Genomic DNA, 16,249 nt, shown 5'->3' on the forward strand with positions numbered 1-16,249 from the left:
ATCTAAAAATTGCTGTTGGGAAAAGGCGCCTTCCAATAAGAGAGACCTGGAGCAGTTTGCAAAGGAAGAGTGGTCTAACATTCCGGCTGAGAGGTGTAAGAAGCTTATTGATGGTTATAGGAAGCGACTGATTTCAGTTATTTTTTCCAAAGGGTGTGCAACCAAATATTAAGGGTGCCAATAACTTTGTCCAACCCATTTTTGGAGTTTGGTGTGACATTATGTCCAATTTGCTTTTTTTCCTCCCTGTTTTGGTTTAGTTCCAATACACACAAAGGGAATAAACATGTGTATAGCAAAACATGTGTTACCGCAATCCTTCATTTTCTTAAAAAATTTCAGGAGTGCCAACATTTATGGCCATGACTGTATATATTTATATATATATATATATATATATATATATATATATATATATATAAAAAGAAAAGTGGGCAGCACAACCGGGTTGACTGTGGCGCTAGCTGGTTGACTCGGTCCCAAGTCCCAAATGCATATGCAGAAAAACAGCAGCACTCCAGGGTATGCGTGGCTTCATTCACCAAAACATCAGAGGTTGCGACGTTTCAGCCTTCTCACAAGGCCTTTGTCAATATATTAGTTATATTCTTTTATGTAGGGGGCAATTTTATAGTAGTTATATTCTTGTACATATGGGGCCATATTATAGTGCACGTATTATAGTAAGATTGTTATAATTGTACATAGGGGGCAGTACTCTTGTCCCTAGATAAAAGCATGCTTTAATAATGGCAAATATTATATTTGTTTTGGTATAATAAGACACATTATTCCTCTTCCTCTTGTATGCAACACTTTTTGCTTCTTTTCTCCCCCTTTGGCTCCTGTATGTTCTGTTTCCCATCAGTATAGAATTGCTGTAAGTATTCAATCTCTGGGCAGGAAGCTGCGCTTGGCTCCCTTTGGGACTCCTTATGACTTGCAGGTTGATACATAACACATTTCTAGCTTGGATTTCTGCACTGAGAATGTGCCTGTCTGTGTGTGTGCCGGCCGTGTATCTCAGGCTTCACTTTTGTGCCAGACAAAATAAAGAGCTAGAATTACCAGAGACTCTGTGTGTTAGCATATGCAGGAAACTCTGACTGTTAATGTGTGGCAAACTTTTTACTTAGCTCTGTATCTGGAAGCTAGTCTGAACCGTGACCATAAGTGATCCTGAATACAAGCTGTAGCATGCCATATAACCCTGCAGCCAAAGTTTTCAGGACCATTTTGCATTGGTATAAAACACTGGATCAGTTATGAATGCATAATTCATTGACTTCTTCTGGGGTATCTCAGGTTTGTCTTAATTTGAGGTATCTATCCCCTCTTCCGGGCTCCAAACACATACCATGTCCCTCACCCAGTCTGTCCATTGTCCCGGTAGCTTTCATAGCTCATTGCCTTATAAGACATATAGATTGTTTGTTCATTCATCTGGAAGGATGAGCGGTTCTTCTGTATTTGTCTTTATTGCACTGATATTGATTTTCCTCTGGACACTCCACCGCCACACTCTTCAGCACCACTGCTCCTGATTTTCATTGGCCTCTTTTCCTCCATTGGGTCAGGGCAAGGGAATTGCTAAAAATGGTGCATACATAGCAGTTCTACTTGGCCCTGGTTCCCTAAAGGGGGCATTAACACCTCTCTGTCACAAAAAGACACAGTAATATGAATGACACACGGTAGGTGCGGTAGGGGACTTGTTACACATTTTGTATTGTGGCCCAAGAGTTTCAGAGTTCTTGAGCACGGTAGATCTGGGTCATCCTTTAAGCATGTACTGTAACTTGAAGCTCCTTAATACCAAAACTACATTTGTAACAGGGTCCCACCTACCATGTGCCTTTGGGTCTTCTCATGCACCAGTTCTCTAGTGCCACTTCAATACCCCCTATATCCAATCCCCTGTTGTAAGCAGAACATTTTCATCAAGTCACATCCACATTTTGTATTTTGATCTACTTGCTTCTCAGCATAAATTCAAAAACCAACAGGTTGTTAGTATACATTTTGATCAAAAAGTACAAGCCCTCTCGCCATGTCAAGGCCACCTATTTAGAGTGGGTCCCTAACATGCCTAGCATAAAATGGCATAGCACTAGGCGGCGACCACCACCGCCGCAACACCAGTACCCACAGGGGGGGAATGACCCACTGACAGAGCAGCCCCAATGCCAGTCAGACAAGTCTTAGGGCCGCGCCTCCCCATAGACATGCCACGGCAGCAACGGACACTGCACAGCACCACACCAGTGTGAACAACATTTTCATCATGTCACTTTCATACACTGCTCAAAAAAATAAAGGGAACTAAACAACACTATGTAATTCCAAGTCAATCACACTTCTGTGAAATCACACTGTCCACTCAGGAAGCAACACTGGTTGACAATCAATTTCACATGCTGTTGTGCAAATGGAACAGACAACAGGTGGAAATTATAGGCAATTAGCAAGACAATCCCAATAAAGGAGTGGTTTGGCAGGTAGTGACCACAGACCACTTCTCAGTTCCTATGCTTCCTGGCTGATGTTTTGGTCACTTTTGAATGCTGGCAGTGCTTTCCCTCTAGTAGTAGCATGATATGGAGTCTACAACCCACACAAGTGGCTCAGGTAGTGCAGCTCATCCAGGATGGCACATCAATGCAAGCTGTGGCAAGAAGGTTTGCTGTGTCTGTCAGCGTAGTGTCCAGAGGATGGAGGCGCTACCAGGAGACAGGCCAGTACATCAGGAGATCTGGAGGAGACCGTAGGAGGGCAACAACCCAGCAGCAGGACCGCTACCTCCACCTTTGTGCAAGGAGGAGCAGGAGAAGCACTGCCAGAGTCCTGCAAAATGACCTCCAGCAGGCCACAAATGTGCATGTGTCCACTCAGATGGTCAGAAACAGACTCCATGAGGTTGGTATGAGGGCCCGACATCCACAGGTGGGGGTTGTGCTTACAGCCCAACACCATGCAGGACGTTTGGCATTTGCCAGAGATCACAAAGATTGGCAAATTCGCCACTGGCGCCCTGTGCTCTTCACAGATGAAAGCAGGTTCACACTGAGCACATGTGACAGATGTGAAGAACGTTCTGCTGCCTGCAACATCCTCCAGCATGACCGGTATGGCGGTGGGTCAGTAATGGTGTGGGGTGGCATTTCTTTGGGGGGCAGCACAGCCCTCCATGTGCTTGCCAGAGGTAGCCTGACTGCCATTAGGTAATGAAATGAGATCCTCAGACCCCTTGTGAGACCATATGCTGGTGCGGTTGGCCCTGGGTTCCTACTAATGAAAGACAATGCTAGACCTCATGTGGCTGGAGTGTGTCAGCAGTTCCTGCAAGAGAAAGGCATTGATGTTATGGACTGGCCTGCCCGTTCCCCAGACCGGAATACGATTGAGCACATCTGGGACATCATGTCTCACTTTATCCACCAACGCCATGTTGCACCACAGACTGTCCAGGAGTTGGCGGGTTCTTTAGTCCAGGTCTGGGAGGACATCCCTCAGGAGACTGTCCGCCACCTCATCAGGAGCATGCCCAGGAGTTGTAGGGAGGTCATACGGGCACATGGAGGCCACACACACTACTGAGCCTCATTTTGACTTGTTTTAAGGACATTACATTAAAGTTGGATCAGCCTGCAGTGTGGATTTCCACTTTGATTTTGAGTGTGACTCAATATCCAGACCTCCATGGGTTGATAAATTTGATTTCCATTGATAATTTTTGTGTGATTTTGTTGTCAGCACATTCAACTATGTAAAGACGAAAGTATTTCATACGATTAGTTCATTCATTCAGATCTAGGTTGTGTTATCTTAGTGTTCCCTTTATTTTTTTGAGCAGTGTACATCAGAGTGCATTATTTTGCAGATCATGTACTGTATGTATAGTAGTCCTCATGTGGGTTCTCCCAAACCTCTCGGTTTCTGCCATTGGAATTTTTTTTCTTAAAGTGTTTATTATCCTTGAAATTTAGACCTTGACATAGCTTAACTACTTAAAGGGGTACTCTGCTGCTCCCGGCGCCGGCTCGGGAACAATTTGTTCCAAACACTGAGCAGTGGAGTACCCCTTTAAATAAGTGCAGAGAGAATCTTGTGTCTGTATTTCAGCACTTTCCACCCAAAAGCAAGAAAAAAAATCTACTTTTTACTCAGTCATGTTTTGTACTGATAAAGTTCTGTTTGTTCAGTGGGCCTTCTATCTAATATCTCTTCTGTTCTTTCCATTAGGATGGATGAAAATTATAATCTCCTTCCACATGGAGTCAATTTTCAAGATCCCATCTTTCCCAACACACCAGAAAACAATCGCATATTTGCAAGTATATTCCAGTTCTCCAACTGTGCAGCTGGGATAGATCCACAGATCTACTCCCCAGACTGGGAAGCTCAAGAGGACAGCAGGGTGAGGCGACAAACAACTGCTCTGTGATAGTTTCCAATCGTGATGTATCTTCTTGAGTTTGGTGCCACTTTGCTTAAATGTTGTCTCCTGCCTGTTGGTCCGCCTGTTTCTTCCCTTTTGTTCCTTATCACAGTCAAGTCTTCTATAGTATCTTGAGAAAGTCTGACTCATTTGATGTAACACATGTCATCTCCTCTCTACTTTTTTATATCTTCCTAAATTCTGCTCCAGCTTCTGAATACATTTCATAGAGTCTTCTCCAGCCTTTCAGCTTCCTAAAACTTGGAGTATTCTCTTTATTCATATTGTTTAACACCTTTCATTAAGTCTTCTAAACCTTACATTCACCATGGAGTCAACTGTGACTTCTTAATACATATAACATAATACACTAGGGTCCCCTAAAATATATAATAGATCCTATGCAAATAGAGGATATAAACAAGAAAGAACAAAGCGTATGTAGATCAATTTTCAAAAAATTTCAGAAATTTTTGTAACATAAATGCAAAAAAACATACATTTAAAATCACTTCAAAAATGTATACATGTGTATATGAGCCGGAATACCACTCAATAGCCACAGAGGCAAAAGAAGAAGGAGAGTCTGGTAGGTATAAGTTGCTGTAATAAGTATAGCTATAACCATAATATAAATGGGACACCTTGACAAAAAGCCCAATGTAATAACCAAATAAAGTGGGAAAAGGAATAAATATAATAACCCACAGTGCAATAAATACTATACATGCGTGAGGCGTCCCAGTAGTTTAAGATATAGAGCAATACAGAAAAACAACCTGCCTAACACAAGTACCAGTGTATGAAAATAAATGTAATTACCAAGCTGACCAAATAACTGTGTGTGCCAGACCTCCGTCAGCCAACGTTTCACCACTTAAGGCTTCTTCTGGGCGCCCCAACTTTATTACATTACAATTCAAAGGGTATTCTTCAGCTTATTTTTCACTTCACATAACCTGTTGACATTTCCAACTTCTTACTTTTTGAATCATTTTATAGAGTCTTCTTTAGTTTCTTACAACCTAACACACTTCATGGAATTTCCAAACAACAAGAGTCTTGTCCAACAACTCTAAAGTTTGACACCTTTCATCTATAGCTACTTTACATGGAGTAAGATAGTGTTTGTAGATCTTATCCAGCTCCCTGCATCTTTATTCAACATGACACATATCCGAGCTGATACAGTCATATATAGGAATATGGATTCTCTAAGCCACAAACCTTTTGGTGGCGGCTGACATGGAAAAACTAGTTTTCTGGTGTTCTTGATTATAGTCCAGGAGGCTTTCCAAAATGGTCATAAAAAGGGCTAGGGATTGTCATCAGGAAATCAGTCAGAGGATAAACTAGGAATATTCAGCCAAAAGATAGAACTAGGACTAGAACAGATACTAGGCAGGCAAATTAAATGACAAGGCAGGAGCATGGTCAGAAACAAACTCAATGCCTGATTCAGAATTTAGATGCCTTGGCAATAAACACAAATGGGAACAAAGGAAGGATGAACCCTCAAATAATCCTTCAAAATGTGCCAGCTGAAGTATACTTTAAATAGCCCACAAGGTCATCTTCAGGTTCTGGGTTGCCTTGGCAACCCGATGCCACCGTTCATGTACAGAAGGATAGCTGTAACCCAATCTAGCAGAGCAACAGAAGAAGACAGGAGGCGTCGCTGTAAGAAGAAGATTTAATCCATTCCCTAACAAAGCTGCCATTGGTGAGCTACAAGCAGTGGATAAAACAGGTTCTTAAAACTTGACACATTTCATGAGGTGTTCACAAAAAATATTTATATGCCAAATTACCCAAAAGGGCATAAGGGCCCTCTCAATTTATATACACCAAACCCCCGGGCTATGACCCGGGGTAAAACACCCCTATTTAGATACCCCTAAAATATAACTTTTAATGTATACTATTATAAAACATGATATTATAACCCAGAGATATTAAAATTGATGCCAGATGGGTAATGCATTAGTAATGTATGACAGGGTGTAAACCCTCACGTTCCAGAATCTGGAACAACCCAATCTGGAAATCGTTAAAATAAATGCACTCGATTGCCAGCCTCTATTTGTTTTGCCATTACAACTGTGTTCTCAAGAGGCAAATAGTGGCAATAGAAGACAAAAAAATGGCGGAGGGGCTTTTTATAGACATCCCCTATGACCTCACATTTAATTGTCCAAGTCACTGGACCAATAAGGGATAAGATGACAAATGCAGTCCATTGTAAACCAATAAGGTCCAAGCTTCTCTATTTACTTCCTACGTTACATTTCTTAGTATGCCAGTCAAGTTGAGTCAGTGTACTCATATCAGCAAAAATGTTCCTGTTCCGTGTACTGGCGTCATATAATTGCGCCCACCACATTGCTTACCTCATTCCGTCTGACCGTGCATGACAGTTCATGCCGCCGGCAATCCCCGATGTCCTTATACTGTGCTTGCTTCAGGAGTCTGCGCATGTCAATTAGTGTTCATGGAGAACTTCTATTCTCTGATCTCCTGATAGTGTCAGTGCGCCTGTGTCTGCACTTTCACTGTTGCAGATGCGCACAGCACATGTATTTGGACTTAGTCTCTATTGAGGCTAGAAAAACCTCTAATCTAACCATTACTGTTGTTCAGTCATTATGACCTCCAGATTTTTTAGCTAACAGACTAATAAAGTTGTTTGTAAATAACGGAGATCCTGCTATTAACATAAATTAACAACATAATATAATGTTATTCAGGTGTCTAATGTGCTATACAGGTAAGTACAAGATAACATAACACAATGTTGTTCAAGTATTTAATGGGCTTAATATGGGTGCACTGACACTATCAGAAGATGAGAGAATAGAAGTTCTCCATGTTGACATGCGCAGGCTGCTGACGCAAGCGCAGTAGTAGCGCACAGTATGAGGACATCAGAGATTGCCGGTGGCATGAACTATCATGCTCGGCGCGGCGGAGTGAGGTCAGCCACGTGGTTGGCGCAATTATATGACGCCAGTACATGGAACAGGACCATTTTTGCAGATGTGCGTACACTGACTCAATGTGATTGGCATACTAAGAAATGTCACCTAGGAAGTAAATAGAGAAGCTTGGACCTTATTGGTTTACAATGGACTGTATTTGTCATCTTATCCCTCATTGGTCCAGTGACCTGGACGATTAAATGTGAGGTCATAGGGGAGGTCTATAAAAAGCCCCTCCGCCATTTTTTGTCTTCCATTGCCACTGTTTGCCTCTTAAGAATGCTGTTGTAATGGCGAAACATGTAGAGGCTGGCAATCTAGTGCATTTATTTTAACGATTTCCAGATTGGGTTGTTGGGTATCTGCAGTACCATAGATTCTGGAATATGAGGGTTTTTTACACCCTGTCATACATTACTAATACATTACCCATCTGGCGTCAATTTTAATATCTCTGGGTTATAATATCGTGTTTTATAATAGTATAAATGAAAAGTTATATTTTAGGGGTATCTAAATAGGGGTGTTTTACCCCGAGCTACGGCCCTGTGGTTTGGTGTATATAAACAAAAAAAAATATTTATTACACAATTTTGAGACTCTTTTTTTAAAATACATGATGTTCACGACAGGCTGGGATTACCTTGTTCAAGCCTCTTTCTATGCTCTCTTTATTGATCTGTACGCTTGGCTCCCCCCCTGGTCCTTCTTATCTCCTTCTCCTCTTCTTCCTTGTCTTTTCTTCTTTGTCCTCCCTTTTCTCGTTTTTTGTATCTTTGTCGTTCCACATTTTTGTTGCTCGCTTTCTCTTTGTCTTGGTCCAGGTTCCCTGGTCATTGGATTTACCCCATGTACCTAGTCTGAAGTTGACCAAATTAGTGGGGCTTCACATTTTTTCTGGTCATGGCCTATGCCCTATCCCCGCTTCCCATCCTTCTTGCTACAAATCCATTATCCTTCAGCCTTTGCTTGCTCCTGCGAGCTCTGTTATTTTTGTATATATATATATTATTATTATTATTTCTCTTTTTTTTTATAGAGCATTGGCTAGACTTGTTAGACCCACCAAGCCTCTGCATATTTTCTTGAAATTTCTCTGTAATATGCTCTTTGTTTTGCATTGATTTCTTTAATAAAAACTCTTTTGATTTGGAAAAAAATATATGATGCATTTTTTGAGGATCTTAACATCTTAATAGCAATATCCAAAGAAGAAAAGAATACCGCACTCACCGGTAGAACCAACAGGTGCGGCGGCACCACTCAGGGACCTCTTCAGATCAGGGGCTATGAACTGAACCTGGTTCCTGGTACGGGGTGCGGGACATGGGATGCGTATATACATAGCAATATACAAATAAGAAAAGAATACCACACTCACCGGTTCTACTTGTTTGTGTCTCTTAACATCTTAAATGTTTTATAAAATCTTATATAACTTTACAATTTTTTCCAAGAATTCTAAATGTGGAATATTTGACTAGTTTCTCCAGCTTCTAAAGATAAAGTATATTTAGTACAGCATTATCCATCTTCTTAAAGGGGTATCCCAGGCAAAGCCTTTTTATATATATATCAACTGGCTCCGGAAAGTTAAACAGATTTGTAAATGACTTCTATTAAAAAAAATCTTAATCCTTCCAATAGTTATTAGCTTCTGAAGTTTTCTGTCTAATTGCTCAATGATGATGTCACGTCCCGGGAGCTGTGCTAGGAACTGCACAGCTCCTGGGACGTGAGTCATTAGAGAGCAGTTAGACAGAAAAAAACAACTCAACTTCAGAAGCTAATAACTATTGGATGGATTAAGATTTTTTAATAGAAGTAATTTACAAATCTGTTTAACTTTCCGGAGCCAGTTGATATATAAAAAAAAGTTTTGTCCTGGAATATCCCTTTAATGCTTAACTCCGTTCAATGTGTCTCCAACTTTATAACCCATGTGTTCTTAAATAAGGGGCTTCAATTTGACACATTATTTAATCAGACATTGATATAATAACTTTTTGTCTGTTTTTTTCTTTAAGCTCATGTGTGATTCAGTACAAAGAGCCTTACTAGAGGAGGAGGAACGCTCAAAAACATTATCCCAAAAGGTTCGGTTCTTGGAAAAGGCCAATGCACATCTTCGAGAGAAAGTAAAAAACCTAAAACGAGCCTTGCGTCAGGCAACAGAGGACAATAAGAAAGATGTCCTTTCCAAGCACATCTCGGAAAAAGACAAAAGTCTTCATAAAGATAATCCAAAACAGACCATCCAGAAGAAGATCATATCAAGACCAACTAAGAAAGCAACTGGGAACAATATGGATACTTAATCAGGTTGAATCCAATGGAATCTTGTTATGGAGGAACATGGCATCAAGTAGCACTGAATTCTAAAGACTGAATGGACACAATGATGTTTTAATAAATCTGCTATGGTTTATCTGCAGCAAATGTATAAAAATCAGTATTATGTGCAGTAAGTATACATCAAGTATAAAAGAGCTTTTTAGCATGAAGTCTGTTGGGGTAGACCACTAGTTATATGACATCTACTGTATGGTCCACCTCAATGTAATACGGACCATAGATCCTGATGAGGTCTCAGAAATTGCTACAATGCTTCATTTATAGTATTGGTCTGCTTATATCTAAAAGAGAGACCTAATGGGCCCCTCAGGCCCCTGGGCCCAGTTGCAATGGTAGTTACACCCCTGTCAATATAGGGTTCTATGGCTATATAAGTTTGGTTGAGAAAAAAAAAATTGAACCAATAATTGAGGTCACACTATTGATTTAAAATGCATCCATATTATGACATTGTATATGCCATACATCACATAACTTTTCTATAAAACATAAATGTAAAAACAAATAACCAGAAGCCTCAATATATACATTGTAGATAATAAATGAACAATAAACTTCAATAAAGATCAGTAAGGAAACAAGAATTGTAATGATGTCAGTGTCTTCATATTTTTGTAAATTTATGCACTAAAAATATTGTCCAGCATTAGAAAAATGGCCGCTTTCATCCAAAAACATCTCCACGCTTGTCCATGGGTTGTGCCTGATGTTGCAGTGCAACTCCACTAAAGTGAATAGACATGGGCCCTCATTTACTATTCTAAACCCAACCTCTTTTGTCGGGTTTTTTTGTCGCATCTTTGTCTGCGCCATGTCGCAGACATCGTGCGCCAGTCTGCGACACTATGCGACATTTTTTCCCGACGGACCCGATGTGGATTCTCCCAAACCCGAAAAAGGGTCGTTACCCGACATTTCTGAGCTTTCCCACGTATTTATTAAGGTTTCCAACCCGAATTTGTTGAATTGTTGTGGATTTTTTCCCGACAGCTCAGAGGAGTTGGAAACCAAAACCTACAAAACCCTCGTGCGACAAACAGAATGCGACATAATAATAAATACCAGGGGAAAAAAGCAGTCGGGTAAGAAAGCAACATAGACTTACAACCCGATTTTCTTAGTAAATGAGGGCCATGATCTGTAATAGCACACACAGCCTGTGGGCAGATATGTCATCGTTTTTACAATAATGGGTCATATTTTCCTAATCCTGTAAAACCCCTTTTTAATCTGTGGAAACAACAGCAACTTTCTGATTGGTCCCTCTTTTCTCCCCTTCCAGTGCTATGATGTCCTGCACCATAGAAGTTAATTAAAAATAAATGAAGGGAAAAATGTCTGCAATTCCTTAGTGGTGTGGTTGTGTTGAGGCAGACAAGGAGGGCGTTGTGGGTGTCTGGGCTGGAATGGCCATAGGGCAAAAATGCCTGGTGGGCCAGGCTGCGCAGGAGCCACGGGCCATAACAAGCCGTCGCCGCTTTCAGAGCCACAGCTGCCGATTTATGGTCCATGCAGCCATGCCCATGGAAGGCTGTTCACTTTTGCAGTGGGCTGTGCTGCGCAGACACATGTCATTAACCCATTAAGTATGCTGCCAGTTTTTACCTTAAAGGGGTACTCCGGTGAAAACCTTTTTTCTTTTAAATCAACTTGTGGCAGAAAGTTAAACATATTTGTAAATTACTTCTATTAAAAAAATCTTAATCCTTCCAGTACTTATTAGCTGCTGAATGCTACAGAGGAAATTCCTTTCTTTTTGGAACACTGATGACATCACGAGCACAGTGCTCTCTGCTGACATCTCTGTCCATTTTAGCAACCATGCATAGCAGATGCATAGCAGATGTATGCTAAGGGCAGCATGGTGGCTCAGTGGTTAGCACTGCTACCTTGCAGTGCTGGGGACTTGGGTTCAAATCCCACTAAGGACAACAATAAATGAAGCGTTATTATTATTATAATAACATCAGCAGAGAGAACTGTGCTCGCGATGTCATCAGAGAGCATTCCAAAAAGAAAAGAATTTCCTCTGTAGTATTCAGCAGCTAATAAGTACAGGAAGGATTAGGATTTTTTAATAGAAGTAATTTACAAAAATGTTTAACTTTCTGCCACCAGTTGATTTAAAAGAAAAAAAGGTTTTTACCGGCGTACCCCTTTAACCCCTTAAGGACTCAGCCCATTTTGGCCTTAAGGACTCAGACAATTTAATTTTTACGTTTTCATTTTTTCCTCCTCGCCTTCTAAAAATCATAACTCTTTTATATTTCCATCCAAAGACTTGTATGAGGGCTTGTTTTTTGCGCGACCAGTTGTCCTTTGTAATGACATCACTCATTATATCATAAAATGTATGGCGCAACCAAAAAACACTATTTTTGTGGGGAAATTAAAACGAAAAACGCAATTTTGCTAATTTTGGAAGGTTTTGTTTTCACGCCGTACAATTTATGGTAAAAATGACATGTGTTCTTTATTCTGAGGGTCAATACGATTAAAATGATACCCATTATTATATACTTTTATATTATTGTTGCGCTTAAAAAAAATCACAAACTTTTTAACCAAATTAGTACGTTTATAATCCCTTTATTTTGATGACCTATAACTTTTTTATTTTTCCGTATAAGCGGCGGTATAGGGGCTCATTTTTTGCGCCATGATCTGTACTTTTTTTTGATACCACATTTGCATATAAAAAACTTTTAATACATTTTTTATAATTTTTTTTTAATAAAATGTATTAAAAAAGTAGGAATTTTGGACTTTTTAAATTTTTTTTCGTTCACGCCGTTCACCGTACGGGATCATTAACATTTTATTTTAATAGTTCGGACATTTACGCACGCGGCGATACCAAATATGTCTATAAAAAATGTTTTTTACGCTTTTTGGGGGTAAAATAGGAAAAAACGGACGTTTTACTTTTTTATTGGGGGAGGGGATTTTTCACTTTTTTTTTACTTTTACATTTTTTTACATTTTTTTTTACACTTGAATAGTCCCCATAGGGGACTATTCATAGCAATACCATGATTGCTAATACTGATCTGTTCTATGTATAGGACATAGAACAGATCAGTATTATCGGTCATCTCCTGCTCTGGTCTGCTCGATCACAGACCAGAGCAGGAGACGCCGGGAGCCGCACGGAGGAAGGTGAGGGGACCTCCGTGCGGCGTTATGAATGATCGGATCCCCGCAGCAGCGCTGCGGGCGATCCGATCGTTCATTTTAATCGCGAACTGCCGCAGATGCCGGGATCTGTATTGATCCCGGCACCTGAGGGGTTAATGGCGGACGCCCGCGAGATCGCGGGCGTCGGCCATTGCCGGCGGGTCCCTGGCTGCGATCAGCAGCCGGGATCAGCCGCGCATGACACGGGCATCGCTCCGATGCCCGCGGTTATGCTTAGGACGTAAATGTACGTCCTGGTGCGTTAAGTACCACCTCACCAGGACGTACATTTACGTCCTGCGTCCTTAAGGGGTTAAAGGGCCCTGTACTGTACTTTTCCCATATGGATCTAATCACTTCCAGATTTCTTCTCTGAACTGTGAGCCTGTTGTTGCCAGGCAACAGAACACACATTTTCCCACAATCCCCCTTGCTTGCATGTGCAGTGGAGACCAACCATCATTACCTTCAGGAGACTGCCGTTCAACTGAGCATGTGCGACCTATCTCAGTGGGTCGTTACCATTGGCAACAGTTATTAAAACAAAGCAGGCACAATAAGGGGAATAAGTGACCATATATCTTTCAAACAGGACATTTTCAGAAATCCTTGTAAATTTTAAATATGTCTATTCTTTTTTTATTGAATTTCCAATTGTAAAAGCTTCATCATTACATAGTGCAGAATAAACAAGATTAAGGCCAAGTGACTGGCCTAAATGTGTTGGATATTCATATTTATTCTGTACTGATGTAATGATGAAGGTCTAGTGTACGTACCCAAAAGATGACACCAGACAACCAACTTTGTGCTACATTATTTTAAAGCAGCCACATCCGCTCCACCTTTTTTTGAGCAATAGGTTTAATGGAGTCCCATAGTGGAAGTTAGAGATGAGCGAATTGAAGCTGACGAACCCAAAATCTTTACGATTCAGTCACGCAAATCGCTTCATTAAATTCCATTTAGTGCCGTCCAGGCTCCAGGGCACCCCAAATGGTGGATCCACATGTCAGTACATGGGGCAAGGAATGCTGGGAAGGCAAGGCGGGAAGGCAGGTAGGCGAGATGACCCTGAATCACATGCAGGATGCAGCCTATCAGCAGCCAGCCACCCCTGTGATTTCACAGCCCTATATAATCAGCAGCCATATTGCGGCTCTTCACTTCTTTTATTACACTGCAGAGAGATTGGACAGACATCGCTGTGTGTGTTACACAGAAAAGTTTATTGCGGCAGCGTTTCACATCCCAGTCACATCAGCATTCTGGTGGACAGAGAGCAGTGTTTTTTTTGTTCACTGAAAAGGATTTTTACTGCAGCCATTAATCACCCAGTTACTTTCTTCAGCATTGTATTGCAGAGAGCTGTGTGTTGCCTCATACATTTCAACAAGCTGCCTCAACTTCATAAACCTTAGCAGAGGAGGCAGGAAGAATTTTTCAGTGCAATTCTGTGTCTTTGTTCTACAACAAATCATCTACTGGTTATACTAGTCTGTAGATGGTATAATACCCAGCAGTCCATTCCTAATAGTCTGTGAGAGAGTGCAATTTTGGGTTTAGTACACAGCGACTGTGTACTGCTGGTGTTCAAAAAAAAAAAAAAAAACTATATTTAAGTGTACTGTAACACATACCTACATCTAAGTAGTGTACTATTTTGTACCTGTTAATCTGTCAAGGGCCTATATACTGCGAAAGTCCAGGCAAAAGTAATCACAGGCTGGTGTTTTACCTATTAATCTGTCAAGGGCCTAGATACTGTGAAAGTCCAGGAAAAAATACTCACCGGCTGGTGTTTTACTCAGATACTTTTTTAAGTGTACTGTAGCGCATTTTCCTGCCCTGATAAGTGCATACCACATACCCACATCTAAGAAGTGTACTATTTTGTACCTGGTAAACTCTCATGGGCCTAGATACTGTGAAAGGACAACCAAAAGTTCTCACATGCTGATGTTCTAGACAAATACTGTTTTAAGCATAGTGAAGCGTATTGTACTCCCCTCATATACACACTAAGTATGTCAGGCAGAGAAGTGCCAGGACATGCACAGAGGAGTGGCAGAGGCCTAAATTTATCAGGCAGAGGTCGCAGCAGATTAGGGGCGAGTGGCAGCAGAAGTCGCAGCAAGAGGCCTGAGCTCCCGGTATCAGTTAGAGGTCGTGTCTCAATAAGAAACCCATCTGCCATCATCGATTGGTTAACACGGTCATCCACTTCATCACAAGTGACATCTGATACCCCCAATCAACAGTCGGTGGGTTCCTCAGACACAACCCTCAGTTGGCATGGCCCGGGAGCAGTCCCTATCCTCCCATTGCCTCTGTCCTATGCTGTTCCCTCCCCTAAAGAAGTATCTTATGCTGTGGGTTCGGCTCCACTATTCAGTGAGGACAATCTAATAGAGGACAGTCAGCAGCTACTGCCCAGCCAAGAAGTGGAGAAGACATCCACCGCTTCCTCCGCTAGGCGGGCAAGTAGTGATGAGGAGAGAGACGTGGGAAGCGTTGTTGCCAGCATTCAGGGTCCTGAAGCAGACACTGTAGAGGAACCTGAGGAGGGCATCAATGACCTGCAGACACTTGTTGATGATGATGAAGCCGATCGCAATTGGTAGCCGGGTGCAGAAGGGGCTTCATCATCATCTGGAGAAGAGAGTTGCAGGTTGCCCGTGAGGCAGCAGCTGAGCCAGCAAGGTGGTAGCCTGGTTGGCAGTCAGCATGGTGGCAGATGTGGAAATTCTGGAGCCATACATGCCCGGGGGAGACCACCTGCTTCGTGGCAGCCTACCTTCCCGGGAGGTAGTGGAACAGGGGTTCCTGGAGATGGCAGGGAATAGCAGTCAATTAGTGCGACTGTTGGTGGGAAAATCAGCTACTCGGCGGTGTGGCAGTTTTTCATCAAGCACCCGGAGGAGGTTAACATAGCCACATGCAAAATATGTTGGCAGAAGGCGAAGCATGGCCAGGGTCCCAATGTTGGCACCACGGCCCTGCGGCAACATATCCTTCGCCACCAAAAAGCGGCCTGGGAGAACCGTGGCTCCGATTTAGGGGTCCAGCCTGCTGCATCACCCAGTGCCACGCCGCTCCCAATTTCAGCCAGCCAAGGCTCCACCACTTTAGCCAAAGGGAGCTGTGTGTCATACCCTCCTTCTGTCACTCCAGATGCTCCTGCTTCTCCTACTTTTAGTCAGTCATTCCGCCAACAATCCCCTGGTGAAGCCATGTCTAAGAAACAACAGTAAGCGCCCACTAATCCAACGGCGCAGAAGCTGAATGAGCTCCTGTCTAA

At 41.9% G+C, this 16,249-nt stretch overlaps 1 protein-coding gene across 1 annotated transcript in view; it reads left to right on the forward strand.

Annotated features, from left to right (window-relative positions):
- The window catches only part of LOC130275962 (coiled-coil domain-containing protein 3-like), a 28,685-nt gene extending 18,302 nt beyond the window's left edge, over positions 1-10,383 (forward strand). Inside the window, exons 2-3 of the mRNA XM_056524698.1 lie at positions 4,243-4,417; positions 9,444-10,383. Coding sequence (XP_056380673.1) covers positions 4,243-4,417; positions 9,444-9,734 — 466 coding nt within the window. The 3' untranslated portion in view covers positions 9,735-10,383. The remainder of the gene's footprint in view (positions 1-4,242; positions 4,418-9,443) is intronic.
- Positions 10,384-16,249: the final 5,866 nt, after the last annotated feature.

The sequence above is a fragment of the Hyla sarda genome, chromosome 6, assembly GCF_029499605.1.
Source record: "Hyla sarda isolate aHylSar1 chromosome 6, aHylSar1.hap1, whole genome shotgun sequence".
Classification (NCBI taxonomy): Eukaryota; Metazoa; Chordata; class Amphibia; order Anura; family Hylidae; genus Hyla; species Hyla sarda.